We start from the raw sequence: 15,164 nt of genomic DNA, 5'->3' as shown, positions 1-15,164 counted from the left end.
AGGTTTTACGAAAATCGGTGGACCAAGTAACGATTCCAAATTTGGTAAAAGAAAATATAATAGAGGCCGAAATATAATCTTCTTATATATAAAAATGAATCGCAAAATGTGTTGGTAAGCGCATAACTCGAGAACGGCTGAACCGATTTCGATAATTCTTTTTTTATTATATTCCTTGAAGTACGAGGATGGTTTTTATGTAGAGAAAACGTAAATATGTACCACGGGCGAAGCCGGGGCGGACCGCTAGTCTTATATATAAAAATGAATCGCAAAATGTGTTGGTAAGCGCATAACTCGAGAACGGCTGAACCGATTTCGTTAATTCTTTTTTTATTATATTCCTTGAAGTACGAGGATGGTTTTTATGTAGAGAAAACGTAAACATGTACCACGGGCGAAGCCGGGGCGGACCGCTAGTTTAACCTTTTAACCGCCTACGTCGGATTAATCCGACAAATATTTTCGGGCCCATTTCGCCAGAGTCGTATATTTACGACCAAAATATCACTGCTCGTTTAATCAGCTTTTTTATTTAATTACGCTGTATTCTATCAAAAATATGTTTATATTAGGCAAATAGTTAACTAAGTAATCATTTACAGTTTAATACACTTTAGCCTCTTAATTAGGAGTCCTAAAAATAATGTCCAAAGTTAGATGAATTACTAACATTATTTTTAGAAAATTGTATTAATGTACAACGCCCATGACGACAAAATCCGACATGAGGGACGGGACATATGCGATACAAAAATAAACATAAATCAAAATATTTCTCGTTATACTGACTAATTAACTTTAAAACAAATACAGCAATTGTTAATAAAACATTTGTTTACAAATATTTGTGAGTATTTCATTTAATTCCTTTAAAATTAAGTAAATTTACATATGAAATGTCATCGATTCAATTGATGGTTCCCATCCCTAGCCTACATGTTCCGAAACTTACTTTGTTAGTACGCCCTGCGCTACGGTCGGATAAAGACGACCGCTTCTTACGTCATAAACGAGTGCCGACTTCTGGAATTTTCCATCAGTGTTGTGCTTGTGCATGAAGTTTTACGTTCGTATGTCGATAAATTCTCTGGACTGATTTTATTGTGAATAGTTTAAGTAATAAATAATAATTAATAAATCGTTCAAATTTTTAAACACTTTTTGTTTTACTGACTTGCGAAAAATGTCGAATAATTTCGTAAGGTACCTAAGTAGTATTCAAGTAGGTAGGTACCTATATCTCCACCAAGCTAAGTTAACACCTCGCTGGAATGCGGCATGTACCCGTATAATATAATGTTAAAAACAACAAATGCAAAGTAAAATCTAACAAACATTTGTTTACTTTTTTAAAGTCATAGCGAATCCTTTTTTACAGCCCGTACCTACCTAAGCCTCAGTGTGACGTAAACGACGCGAGGTGCAAACTTAGCTTAGTGAGATGTAGTTGTTAGTTAACCACGCTCGCAAATGCAAATGTCGTTATTAAAACGAAATATCGACATCACAAAGTTAAGTATTGCACATCCCTCTTTCTTTTAGGTATTTAATTTTCGATTCACTGTGCCGGGCGCTAGGGACACGCCAACTGTTCTGAAGTCGGGCGGTTAAAAGGTTAATATATAAGCAGATGCGACACACAATATATCGAGTCACTGGAAGGAATAAAACAAAAAGTATTCCGAAAAGAACGAAACAAAAACGATTTCACAGATTGGTTAACAATTATTAAATACGAGCTGATTTTGAAAACTATCAGTGCATAATTTACTGATGAGGCAATTCAACCATTTTGGTTACGACGGGCGGAGAAAAGACACACAATTGAAACAGCGCCGCCTAGCGGCCCCCAGCAGTTATTTGTGAGTGTGAGTTTTTTACATGTGCATAGTCGGCGCAAACGGACGTCTGGCGGGTCTCAGACACAAGTTGATAAAGTTATATAGAATTTATAAAAAAACAATAGAGAAGACGAAGATGATACAGAGCTACTTTTTAAATCTTATGCAAAAAATTAAAAAAAAATGTCTGATCGCTATCAAGCCCTCGAAAAGTTTGAGATAGCCAAAATAATGTTGAAAACTGGTGATGGAAGAAATTCGGAAAATATGGTGATGATAGTAGAGCAACCTCTAAGTTGTGCTGGCTCATGTATAAACGACTCAAACTATATTATTCTCTCTAATTGTCTTTAATTTTTTTTTTGTGCAATTCTATTACATTGCAACTTGCATATGGGAACACAATATTTCCTGAAATAAAACAATTTTATTTTATTTTTTATTTATTATATCTTCACCATGTCCAGCTTCGGAAAGCATCGATTCTTCGTTGGTGGCGGAACCTTTGGGCGCGTCTGTCTGGGACGCGCTTCATGAAAGTGCAAAAAGAATGCCGATAGAGATAGACCAAGCTGATTTCGATATAGAGGGAATTCTTTATGTAATAAAAATAATATGACTTATTCATATTATGTATATTTAATATTTACATCAATTATTATTGTATATTGAAGGATAATGTTTGAAATTAACAAGCCTCCGTTTATCCTGTCCCGGTCTTAAGGCTCTAATGGATTTCTTGGACAACGTGAAAGATTTTCTGCCAGAAATATCCGCAATTTTTCTATCTTCATGTGCATATACTCTTAATATGATATCTGAAAGTGTTGATTTATTTTTAAATTTTTCTTATTGTAAAAGATTGGTTGCCTGGTAGTGATCGCTACCTAGCGATTAGGCTGCCTTTTGCTTATTTTATGTATTGTATGCTTTTATATTTGTGTAGCAATAAAATTAGTTCTTAGTTTTCGTTGTAAATTATAATATGTATGTTAGTCTGTAAGTTATTTATTCTATGGGTCTGTACAATTTATTATCTATTACCTGATTTAAATGTAATAGATAAATAAAATAAAAAAATATATTTTCATTCATTCATTCATTGTTTGAAAAGGAAACTCTTTTTAACAATCTCTTTTAACAATTGATTTTATAATACTTTTCATAATTTATTGCCAGAGGGCCGTCGACCGGGCTCAGTGGCGTGCATTAGAAGAGGCCTTCGTCCAGCAGTGGACGAACAAAGGCTGGTAATGTATGTATTGCCAGCTCTTCTCTGTATAAACTAATTCGTAGCAGTTTTAATAAAAATTACGTTATAGTACGACTAAAAGCAGTTTCAAGAATTTATAAATAAACCTCGGCCTTGTAAATTAAATTATAACAAAAAAAACTCACAGAAAACAAAAAAGAAATATTGATACAACACATGAGGTGCCATCGTTTATCGAAACATTACCTACGTACGCTAGTAAAAACTTTATGGCAAATTTTAATTACACGTGTCATAATGTTTCTAACTCCGTGACGGTTTTTACATTGGATTTATTTTACAGCAAGATTACGTATAAGCGCGAACTGTTATGTCCGTACTCTGTACGCTAACATGCTCACCCTACATCCTTTTCGCTTGTTCTGCATTTCTCAGCATTCCTGGCCTTTTCCATAGCATCCATGTTTAGTCTCTCTCCAAATCCTAATCCCGACGGACGGCTACTAAAACATTCTATTTCGTTTTTTTTTAAAAGCCTTATCCTGAGAGTCTCATAACAGAGCGCAGTGGCTGACGCATAGAAAAATTGGAAACACAAATCCTTCTTCTACTTAAATCCATAGAAATACTGGAAACAATGATTAAACTCGCCAACTCCCTTCCTAATTCAATAGCATAAAAGGCTCAACAACGTTGGACAATGTTTTGCACAAAAACCCAAGTCTTCAAGACCTGAAGAAAATTAATGCCTACATCATCGGGACAGGTCGTGCCCTGCCTGAACAGGTTACTCCAGAAATGGCGCCGAATTTTAATTTCATTGTCCAATGACATCAATTATTGATGTGGAGAGGTCGTTCTCGGCGTACAAATTGATACTGGGTGACACACGTCACAAAGCGCTCGAAAAATTGGAAAAATGCTTAATTGTATATTGGCACAAAAATTATACTTACGAGTAAGAGAATTTCGCTGTTTTCGTACAAACTTATATTAGTATCAGAATTCTGTCCGAAAATTATGAAGCTAATTGAAAATTCAGAAGGTTCAAAGATCAAACTATTCGATTGCACACATTTCGTGGAGTAAATTGGAAGATTTGAAATCCTCCCTTATATAAAATTCAGTATGAAAAAAACTTGAGAGGTGTCAAGGGACACCCGGATGGAACAAATTTCCCTTCTCTATGAGAGAGAGAGAGAGTGAGAGACAGACAGAGATACACGTGCACGCCGCACATCTTTTACAACACAATTTTGAACTTTTGTTACTTTTCGTCTTATTTTTTTTCCGTCTAACCCCATTTCGCAAGGCGCGATAGCATAGGCTACGAATTTCTTAGTTTAGAGATTACTTGATAGTCGTAGATATTTTACAATACAAAATATTTATAATTGATTTATTAAACTGTTACAATCGTAAAACATGAAAACAATTAGCAATAAGTTTTAACAGCGCTCCAACTAGTTTTAACGACGCTTGGAATGTCAATTATTTAAATCAACAGTAGAACGAACCAAACTGTTTCAATGGAAACTTACATAAAAATATTTAAAATATGGCTGGTAAGTTTTTCTTGTCAATGTTAAATTATAATGTAGAAGATAAATTAGTAAAGTGGAAATAATTAAAAGATAATGAAGATATTTTTCTCAGTAAATTGTCAATTCTTCTTTCTTTATATTATGTGATTGTTATTTGTGCCAAATCAAATATATTAATATTATATATCTATGAAATCGTATGTTGTATACTGTACACGATAATATTTTGTTGTCAGTTGGAATTATTAGTAAATTATTAATTTTAGGGCGCTCGCGGACGCTCGCGGCGACGCGACGCCATTATACTTATACAGTGCATATGGCATGTTTTTTGAGACGGGGGTCTCGGATTTTTAAGGCCATAATGCGATCTCGAATCTCAAGTTTTTGGGATAGAATGTGACGCTCCAGTAATGTAATTAATATGACAATCCTTTACTTCTTTACTGGTACAATGTTCATGTATCACATTATGTTAGGGTATAGATCTATGAAGTCAAGGGAATATGAATGATGCTCTAATTGTTTTTAATTTTTATCTTTATTTTGTATACTTCCAGTATATAGTAACTTCCATATGGGAACACATGTCCTGAAATAAAACAATTTTATTTTATTTATTTTTATACATTGTAGTATTTATGTAATTTACATTTTCAGCTAGTGTGTTTATTCCGACCAACGATGGGCAGTAACGGTGATGTTTCTTCTTTTCAACTAGTGAGTATTTTCCCTTTTGATCGACTTAAAGACAACGGACAGGGCCCAATTGAATCAATTTCACAATTTACAAGACAAATTAATATTTTCGCGTATGTTCTCACAAAATTTTCTATTAAAATTTTCAAATTGAATATGATGTTCTTAATACAACCAACTTGACATGCAATAATTATTTTTGCGTGTGTATGTGAGGATCTTTTTAAGCATGTAAAAAATATTAGTAATAACAAGACTAACATTAAAAATATCTAAGGTCACGGTCGAAAATTGTGTACTTTTAACACGATTACCTTTAGGAGGGTGATAATTATGGTCAAATTAATCAGAAATGATGAATAAAATGTCCTTAACGGGAATTAAAAAAATAAAATAATTTCGTTTTTTTTTTCCAGCTTGCCAGACTGTCTTTTCCAACTGTGGAAACTGTAAGTATTCATGAATAAAATAAATATTGACTAATAATGAAATAATAAAAAAGTGCGTGCGCAATGCGCAGAACACATGACAGAGGCGTGTGTGATCGTATTCATACACACACACAGAGTGCGAGAAATAATCAGCCCCCTGCCCCGCACATTTTACTTTAACTTACCTATCAACATCAAAACCTTTTTATTTACCGACCTACGGAGTACGGACGAATCCACACCAAGCCGCAGCCAGCCTCTTCACACTCTCTCTCTCACTCTCTCCCTCTCCTTCGAAAAAAGGCTGCTTCGTGGCGATAATATTATTGTTGCGTTTCATCCGTAAAAAATATACCCTAAAGAAGACCAAATTTTATGTACGTTCACAATTATTCAACAGAAACCATACAACATGCCAAGTACCAAAGAAATAGATCCAAGACAGAGTTATGCAGAGGAGAAATTCGACAATCTTCTGAAGTATACCAGTTTCATGAACGCTCGCCTGAAAGAACCACACAATCCCGTAAGTACAGTTACTATATCGTCTAATCCAAAATAGGGTTAAATTAACCACATCAGTTTCAAAGAAATAGGCTAGGAAAAAATTGCTAATTACCTACACAAAAAGAATATATGAAAGATTCCGTAGCGAGAGGCAGTTATGAGGAACAAGTTGCATACTATGAAGGTGTAGACATATGTGGAAGGACAACAAGCTTGTAACGTTGGCATCTAAGTACGTTGGAGCCGAACCACTAGAATCCGTAAGTAGGTACGACAAAAAATAAAAGCGAAAAATTTCTATCCCCTGGGGGGTGTAGTCCTTATGGACAGTTTTTTGGGCAGATACCGCATAAGAATAAAAAGCAGAAAGTGGTACATTCGCCTATTCTATCAACATGACATGATAGATATGGCGGTTATAAATTCCTGGATAATTTATAAAAAAACAAGTAAGGCAAGGGAAGAAAATTCAATGAGTCTAGCAGACTATAGGTCTGACTTAGCGGAGACATTGTGCAATTATAAAAAACTGCAGAAAATAAGAGAGGGAGACCATCAACCTTTTCTATAAAGAAAGAATTGGAAGCCAAGAAACATCGTGGACCAATGAAACCTGTTTCACCACGTCATGTCAGGACAGATGGAATAGATCATCACGAGAGGAGATGTGCTAACAAAAATCGGTGTAAAATGCCAGGGTGCAAAAGCTTTTCACATACTGAATGTACCAAATGTAAAGTAGCACTATGTCACACAAAAGATCGCAATTGTTTTGCAGCATTTCATTCTTGGTCTTTTTAGTTTCTAAATTTTTTTTTATTTTACTTACGCATTGTAGGGACACACATATGCAATTCGCTGATCGAGCTTTTTGTTTATGTGTGCGTCCACATTGTTTCCCCGACGCTTTCTACATTTATTATAGAATTATTATTCAGTAGTGCATAACGGCTAGCTTAAACAACACATATTGTAAAAAAGGATTAAAAATGATTAAAGTAATGGCTTTATTATTTGGGCAACCTTGGGGGCAGCAGCACTACTCTACATTGGTGACCCCGACGTGATTTTTTTTGTAACAACATGGGTAACTACGCAACACAAGAGAAAACGGGAGGAGTTGCAAACGTGCAAATAGACTCCAGAAGTATAGACGATCACGTCAACACCATGGTCATCGTAATGATAGTATTGGCTGTGATCGTTACGGCCATAGTATTATTGGGCCTGCGTGGTTTTTGCCATCGTCGGATCAGGAGTTGGCTACGTCGCGAGGTGGATAAGGCCAACCAAGGACGAGCGTCCGCGACGCTAGGGCAAGTGACCCAGCCAGCGCCGCCCACTGCGGGATACGCGTAAAATAAATAATATCGTAGTTGTAACATAAGGATAAATTCATATAGTGGCTAGTGAGTGTGTGACCATATCGTAATCTATCTACATATTCCGATCAGTTTTAATTAGGCCAAGCCGTTTAGATGTAAGATTTTTTTATTGTTGTAAAATTAAGAAATATTACGAATTAATATGTGTATTGCATTGTTATCTCATTTTGTATTTTGCGTTAACGTGCAACATTCATGTTTTTTTCAAAATATACATTACTGAAATATAGTTTTCGCTTTTTTTACTGATTTTCGCAATCAAGAAAAACAAAATCCAATTGCTAATGAGAACGACTTTTTCTTAAAGTTATCTCGAACTTTGGTGGTCGGTCAATTCAAACCAATAGCCTCAATTGGAGATTGGTCTTTTGTAACTGTGACCTATTTAACCTTACCCCAGTAAACTTAAAACCAGGACCACATGGCCCAAGCTACGAATGACTAGTCCTTAATTAAATCTTACAGGCAGAACGAAAAGACATCCTTGAAACGGGACAAAAGAAGCTGTTCGCTTTCATAGACACGCACATAAAGGATCTCAAGAGGTTGCTCTTTGCAACGGACATGGCGCTGATGTCGATGGTCTTATTGAAGCTGAACAAGAAGATGGACACGTCAGAAGCGAAAATAAAATCTACGCAAGCGAAGATTCCGTTCGGATTGTACACTAGCCCGGGTAAGATGATTTTCTAATATCGAGATGAATATTGAATACCCTAAAACACAGAAGCGTATATGCTTGGACGGGCATACCGTAGTGAATGGATACGCTTAAGGTAGCCTTTCGAAGCGAGCGTCTATAGCGTCAGTATTTTGCTAATCTACGCGGCCAAAAGTAGAATTTACATACTGTAGATAATGTTGAATAGGATTACTACCTGAGCTAGGTGTCAGTCCCGGGAACAATAACCCGCCCTCCCCGCTCTGCTACCTGCACTAGTCGTGTCATACATTTAGTCGGAATCAGAACGTTCAACTTGTTTGTGTCTGTTCTCGGCGCTCGTACAAAAACATTAAAAGTTAATAAAATAAATTATAAATAAAATATATTAAAAAAACTTAAGAAGTGTTTGTGATGGATCCTGATGAAGCAGGTAATTATGCTGTATTTTATTAAGTTTTTTGTTATTTCCATCATTACAAAGATATAATAATTATTTGAAAGTACCCACATGTTAGGTCGATTTTTCATTGTAAATATTTTATTTCATCATCTATTTGTTGTACTACCAAGTTAGATCCTGCCATAATTCCTTATACAAATGAAAGTTTGAAGCTTTGAATAGTAAAAAATTAAAAAGAACTGCCGCGGATAAGTTATATTTTGATAATTTGGACTTATTTTGAGTAATGTACAAAAAAATTACCACAACTCATAGTACATAGTACTCCAACTCGAGCATCAAAGTATAAAAAGGCTTTTTCTAAGTCAACAAGAGAAAAAACATGTTCACTTACTCCAATACAAGCATTGTCGATGTTTGTCGAAGCCGATCTAACTCGTGGACAATACGAAGTAGTAAGAAATACTAACAAGAAGTTCTTTCCTTGTTATACTCAGCTACAGAAAGCGAAACAAGAATGTGATCCCCCAGAATCATGCAGGTTGACGAGTACTTATGCTGAAACCGATTTACAACCTTTGATTGACCATACAGTTAGGCGTTTATCTATTTTCCTAGAAGAGGTTCCAACAACATTAAAAGTACAAGAACGAGAGAGCTTAAAATTAATTTCTAAATGGGGAATTGACGGCTCACAGTTCAAACAAAAGTTTTTCAAATGATACAGGCTCTGATGCCGACATATTTCAAAGTTTCGTGCCTCTACGATTAGTTTCTGGCTGTGAAGGTGAAAAAATTATATGGGAAAATCCAACACCTTCTTCTCCACGATTTTGCCGCCCAATAAGATTCCGTTTTGTTAAAGAAAATACAGATATAACAGAAGAAGAAATCAACGTCGTGAAAAATTCTGCTAACTCACTTAGCGCCACAGAGGTTAACATGTATGGGAATAAGTACTTGGTCTCTCATGTCTTTGTCATGACAATGGTGGATGGCAAGGTCTGCAACGCGGCCACTGGCACGAAATCTACAAGTCGATGCTACATATGATCTACATACCAAACGAACGATTGAGCATTTGCACTGTTGACCCCACTGACAACACTACACAAGAGTCTCAAAGTAGTCAAACGTCGACCCAAGAAAGATCCCCTTTACAAACGGAAACAAACTTATTTGATGATTCGTCAGAATCCCTAACTAATGTGACGCGGCCACTGGCACGAAATCTACAAGTCGATGCTACATATGATCTACATACCAAACGAACGATCGAGCAGCCTAAGAGAAAACAAGACAATACTACCTTTCGGATAATAATGGAAATGAAGTTATAGTATGTAAGACCATTTTCAAAAATACTTTTTCGGTCTCTGGTAGTAGAATCAGCAGACTATTGAAAAACAAGTCTTCTGTGTTTACACCTCCATTGGATAGACGAGGTCATTCTGCTCCAGCTAATAAAACCCCAGAAAGTAAAATAATAGAAGTAAAAGACTTTATAAGTTGTATTCCTGCTTATGAAGCACATTATTCCATACACAAGTCAACAAACTGAAAATATTTATCGCCGGATTTAAATTTAAGTGTTTTGTATTCCCTTTACACTGAAAAATTTGAAAACCCAGTATCTAAGTTTATGTTTAACAAAGTTTTTAATGAACAATTCAACCTGAGATTCCATCCTCCAGTGACACATCTCCTTCCTGTATATTATATTTTGTAAAAAAATATTGTAAAATGTAAGCATTTGATAATGTACTCTGACCAATGTGGAGGGCAAAATCGCAACATTAAAATGGCTCTTAATCTTTAAAAGCATTCTTATCATCTTAATATAATATATTATCAATCTGGTAATATAATATCAATCTGGTCGGGGCGGCGCGCGGCAAAAGTGTGACACGACTTTGCGTCTGTCATGGGTATCCAATGTTACTAGAGCGTCACTGTCGCGGAGAACGCGGCGTTCGTGGCACTAAAGACGCAGCGTCTGTGACGCTTAGTTCGAAAAGCTACCTTTAAGATTATACATTTTCAAGAATTCGTACATTTTATATACACTGGTCATCAAAAAAATCGACCCACCTGCATTTTTACGGAAAATTGCGGTTTTCTCACAAACTAAAGAAAAAAATTGTTTGGAAACTGAACCGATTAATTCAACATGCATATTTACACGAATATAAACACATAAAATCATTAACATAATAAAAAAAAATGTCAATTTCGAATAAAGTTCAAAATCCTCAATTTTCAGCTTTTTCTTTATTTAATTTCAAATGCAGTTTATTTTGTAATCATGAAACTTATTATCACGATTCCTTCGAATTTATACTCAGTACTTTCTCTTCTTTCTGGAATGATAGCCTGCGTTCACCATTTTAAAGAAATAATCAAGATTTTGATGGTCTCTTGAGGAATTCGTTATCATTCTTCCCTCATGGCGGTTTTCAGGTCTCCTATTGTTGTAGGGGCTGAATTACGAGCTCTAAGCTTTATTTTTTAATTATCCCACATGTGCTCTGTAGGTTTCAAATCGAGACTTTTTGCTAACCAGAGTGTAACTCTAATGCGGACCTCTTCTAAATACTGGATCACGATTCGCTCTACGTGTTTCCGAGCATTATCATGCATAGACTCAAAGTTTTTGCAGATACAGCCGGCATATTACACCATATGATAGTCCAAAACCTCAATAATGTATTGAACAGCATTTAATGAGCATCTTTTTATCGTCAAGCTCCGTGCGCCTTGTCAAAGAAATGCCACTCTAGAACTTTACAGAGCCTCCATCATAATCGACCGTTTCTCCTACCTAGCACTGAACAAATCGTTCATCTGGTCATCGCATGACATAAAGACGTCTATCAGCACCATATAAAGTCATTTGCATCTTGTCACTCAAAAGTACTCACTCCCATTGGCCTATATTCCAGTTTACGTGATTTCGAGTCAATTGAAGTCTGGTTTGTCGATGAGCTGTGGCTGATTGTGGCCATTTTCTGGCTTGTGTGGTCTTAGGTTCTACTCCTTAAGTCTTCTTCTAACAGTTCTGTCATTTATACCCACCTCCTTATCTTCACGCAGGCGTCACTAGAGATCTACACCAGACAGATGTCGATTTTGTAGAGTTGATTTCATTATCTAGGGGTCGTCCCTTTGAGGTGCCGCCCTATTTCTTGCAGATCAATATTTTCATCGATACTGCCCAGTCTCTAGAAACCTTTGGTAAACTCATCGAACTGCAAAACAGCTCAGATTTTAGTTTTTAGCCACAGCAAGTTGACATAACCCCTGTTTTAGTAGAGCCACAGTTTGGGCCCCCTCAGCTACAGTAGTATCCATTATTTTGAGACAAAATTTATCAAAACTACAGCATCAATTATTAAACTTAACGTTATGAATAAGAGATCCCGAAAAAAGTCATTTTTGAACTGGGAACACGGGCATAATTTGTCCCGCCGTAAACCGTCAAATCAACACTGTACAGTATTTCTGTATAAAACTTTGTTAAGAATCATTAAGTGCAGTAAAATTTACGACAAACATAATGATTAGCATGTTATCAGACCCTTACAACAAAATACAACAATATAAGACGACTTATTTGTGAAATAATCGATAAATAGCAAACATAGTGTAGGTGGGTCGATTTTTTTGATGACCAGTGTATATTTTCTAATTACGATACAACATACGATAGCAACAAATCTTCCCACTGCGGCATTTTTTTTATTTTTGTAACTCAAAAGATAATTCTAACATTGTCTCTTTAGATAAATTTATCCAATAATTTCGTAAGTTATAAAACATGGCCTTTATATTAGATCGTTTTTATAATTAGGTGTCGCTGAAAATCAGCTCTGCAATGAAGGCCTATGCTTTTCATTGTAAAATGCTGAGCGGAAATCCTTTTAGCATGTAGGTTGTTAGATTAAGTAGATTGTAAGTGCATAAATTGTTAATTTTTAATATTGCCTACCTGCTAATAAAGAGTTTATTATTATATTTATTATCCACAGAATTCAAATGCCTCGGCACATCATACTACATTGCGTCAGCTCACAACCAGGAAGACGTCCAGATGATACTCTCTAGCGAGAGGAAGCCTCATTGTTACACTTTTAGAGGTGATGTACACTTTTCAACTAAGCTTTTCTATTCGACCTTTAAAAAGTCAAGCAAAATAGGCGCTAGATTTGCGGAAACATACCTGTAACAACATATTTATTTGCTTGCCAAGAGACATTAAATATTTTTTTAATAAAGAGATAAGACCAACTTAAGTTGCCTATCGAATAATCTGGATAACGACTTGAGAAAGAGAATGCGAATCAAACCATGTGCCAATATTATAAGAATAGTTTTAACAAATTATATAACACTGCACTTTAACGATCCAATTGACTGATGTATTTTTCAAAATATATCTCTTCACTGCCTGTCAGAATATGCTGTTCATTTTCCTAATGAGGTTTATGATTATATTTTCCAGGAGCATTCGCTTTCTCCGGCTTCTACCACCGTCACTCAGAGACCACGTATGTTGGCCCACATGCAGAACAGTTCCAGGCGAAGGATCCGAGCCAAGGCTTGTACTGCCATTCCGATGATAACTGGAGCGATGCTCAGTGCATTTATAAGTAAATCTACATCTTACTAGCTTATCACTTACGATATGAACAACAACGACCGATTCTCAGACCTATCGAATAGTTTACTCAATGAATCGGCAGGCTTGCCAGGACACCTTTGTTACTTAGGGTATGAATAATGGATAATAATCGATTCTCAGATCTACTGAATATACATGTAAAATTTTATGTTTAGACGTTTCCTTTGACATAGATTTTAATATGGGGGTGGAATTTATTTATGGACCTTAGAGAGAAGTACTTAATGGTGATAACAAGTTTATTAAACGAAACGTCCGTTCCTTTTAAACAACCAGAACTTCGTTTATAGACTTATACTTGCAAGACCGGGAGTCAAACAAGCAAAAAACATTCGCATTTCATTTGTGATAGTGTATTAATTATATTTTGTATAACCATACGTTGGAACAATTATACAATTTGTTGGTTCACCCGTGATCGAAATATCTGGCCTAATGACAATCGACGTAAATGTTCCAGGATAAACCCTAGAGAGGAGTTTCCAGAGTCCGTAGAATACGAGCCCAAGGTCTCCTACTGGTGTGGCCCGTACCGATACTTTATCCCAGCCACCACAGACATTCGCTGTATCTTCTCCATATTTTCCATGAACTTCATCTTGAGGTTCGGTTACGATGGCGTCACTTATAAGAGCTCCGATTTGTCTTTTGTAAGTATATTTTTTTCTGGACAATATAGCAAAATATAGTCTAGATTTTCAGTTGATAAATTGACATTTAAAGGCCGTATACAAAATGTTGAAATGCAATTTCATTTTTCTCGAAGAAACAATAAAAACTGGACAAAATAAGGTAAGTATGAAACCGTAGATTTTTTAAGACACAGGGAAATATATAGCAAATGTTTTTTCAGCTGTTGAAGGCATGTGCAAACAGATTCCAAGCTGATAGAAGAACTTAAAGTATTAGCGACCTTACAGAATACAATATAACAATTTACATAGACATTAACCCCATTTCACACCCTACCAAACGAGACAAATAGAGAAGACTTCAAATATTATTGTATACTTTTTGGAACGAAGTTAGAAGAAGAAGAAGTAAGAAGGCTAGACAGAAAAAATTAAGACGAAAATTTGTAACAATACTTTTTGCTAGTTGTACGGCGTGCCGAGCTCGTAGAAAGCAAGCCAGTTAATTCAGTAACTTCTTTCAATTCGGTTGTCCCTTGACACCTCTCAAGTTTTATTGTATGGAGTGATTCGTGCCTCACCGTGACTTGTCTGCGGTCCGGACGGAGCACGGCGTTAAAATATCGATGGATATTGTTTCATTTAACCATGTAGTGTGAACCATGCTTAATGCTTTCAGATGTACCAAAACGGACAGGTCTTCTACACGGACGAACCCTGGGCTGGTATGTCGTGTTGGAACTGGGCTTGCAAGTGGCGACACAATCAGAATCAACGGTCTAACGAGTTTTTCGTGAACTAAATAAACATGTTGTACTTGTACTCTTTTTTTATTTATTCCACCAACCACAACATTTGTTACCGAGATTTATTTGCCGATTTAAAAGCTTGATTATAATCAGATAGATACCAATGAAAACCAAGTGATGTACAAATCAAATATTGATAAATTGCTATAAATTCAAAAAAACACATCATCAAAAACATACAGAACTAAACAACCAAAAAAATTATAATTACTCATTATGTTTGGTTGGCAATATCAACTTACCTTATTTAAGGAAAACAGACATCTTAAACAGTCAAAATAAACACATAAATATAACAACAGATTTGTAAAACGATATTTATTCCTGAAAAACCATTAAAAACACTTGAATCCCT

General features: G+C 35.7%; 1 protein-coding gene across 1 annotated transcript; it reads left to right on the top strand.

Moving 5' to 3' along the window:
• The first annotated feature begins 4,628 nt into the window (after positions 1–4,628).
• On the top strand, positions 4,629–14,822 carry LOC149896174 (uncharacterized). The gene is made up of 8 exons (XM_090117967.1): positions 4,629–5,321; positions 5,717–5,749; positions 6,132–6,257; positions 8,089–8,299; positions 12,716–12,823; positions 13,189–13,336; positions 13,829–14,018; positions 14,680–14,822. The coding sequence occupies exons 1-8, from the start codon at positions 5,286–5,288 to the stop codon at positions 14,800–14,802; spliced, it is 975 nt and encodes a 324-aa protein (XP_089974093.1). The 5' UTR covers positions 4,629–5,285; the 3' UTR covers positions 14,803–14,822.
• Positions 14,823–15,164: the final 342 nt, after the last annotated feature.

This window comes from Colias eurytheme, chromosome 29 (assembly GCF_061535395.1).
Source record: "Colias eurytheme isolate Ceu_HAF_F1 chromosome 29, ilColEury1 Martin Lab GWU primary, whole genome shotgun sequence".
Taxonomy (NCBI): Eukaryota; Metazoa; Arthropoda; class Insecta; order Lepidoptera; family Pieridae; genus Colias; species Colias eurytheme.
This window is presented reverse-complemented; position numbering and strand designations above follow the sequence as displayed.

Coding starts and splice junctions, on each gene's coding strand:
- LOC149896174 (XM_090117967.1), top strand. CDS start 5,286: ATGGGCAGTAACGGTGATGTTTCTTCTTTTCAACTA. Junction 8,300..12,715: donor CGGATTGTACACTAGCCCGG/GTAAGATGATTT, acceptor TATTATCCACAG/AATTCAAATGCCTCGGCACA. Junction 13,337..13,828: donor GATGCTCAGTGCATTTATAA/GTAAATCTACAT, acceptor TAAATGTTCCAG/GATAAACCCTAGAGAGGAGT.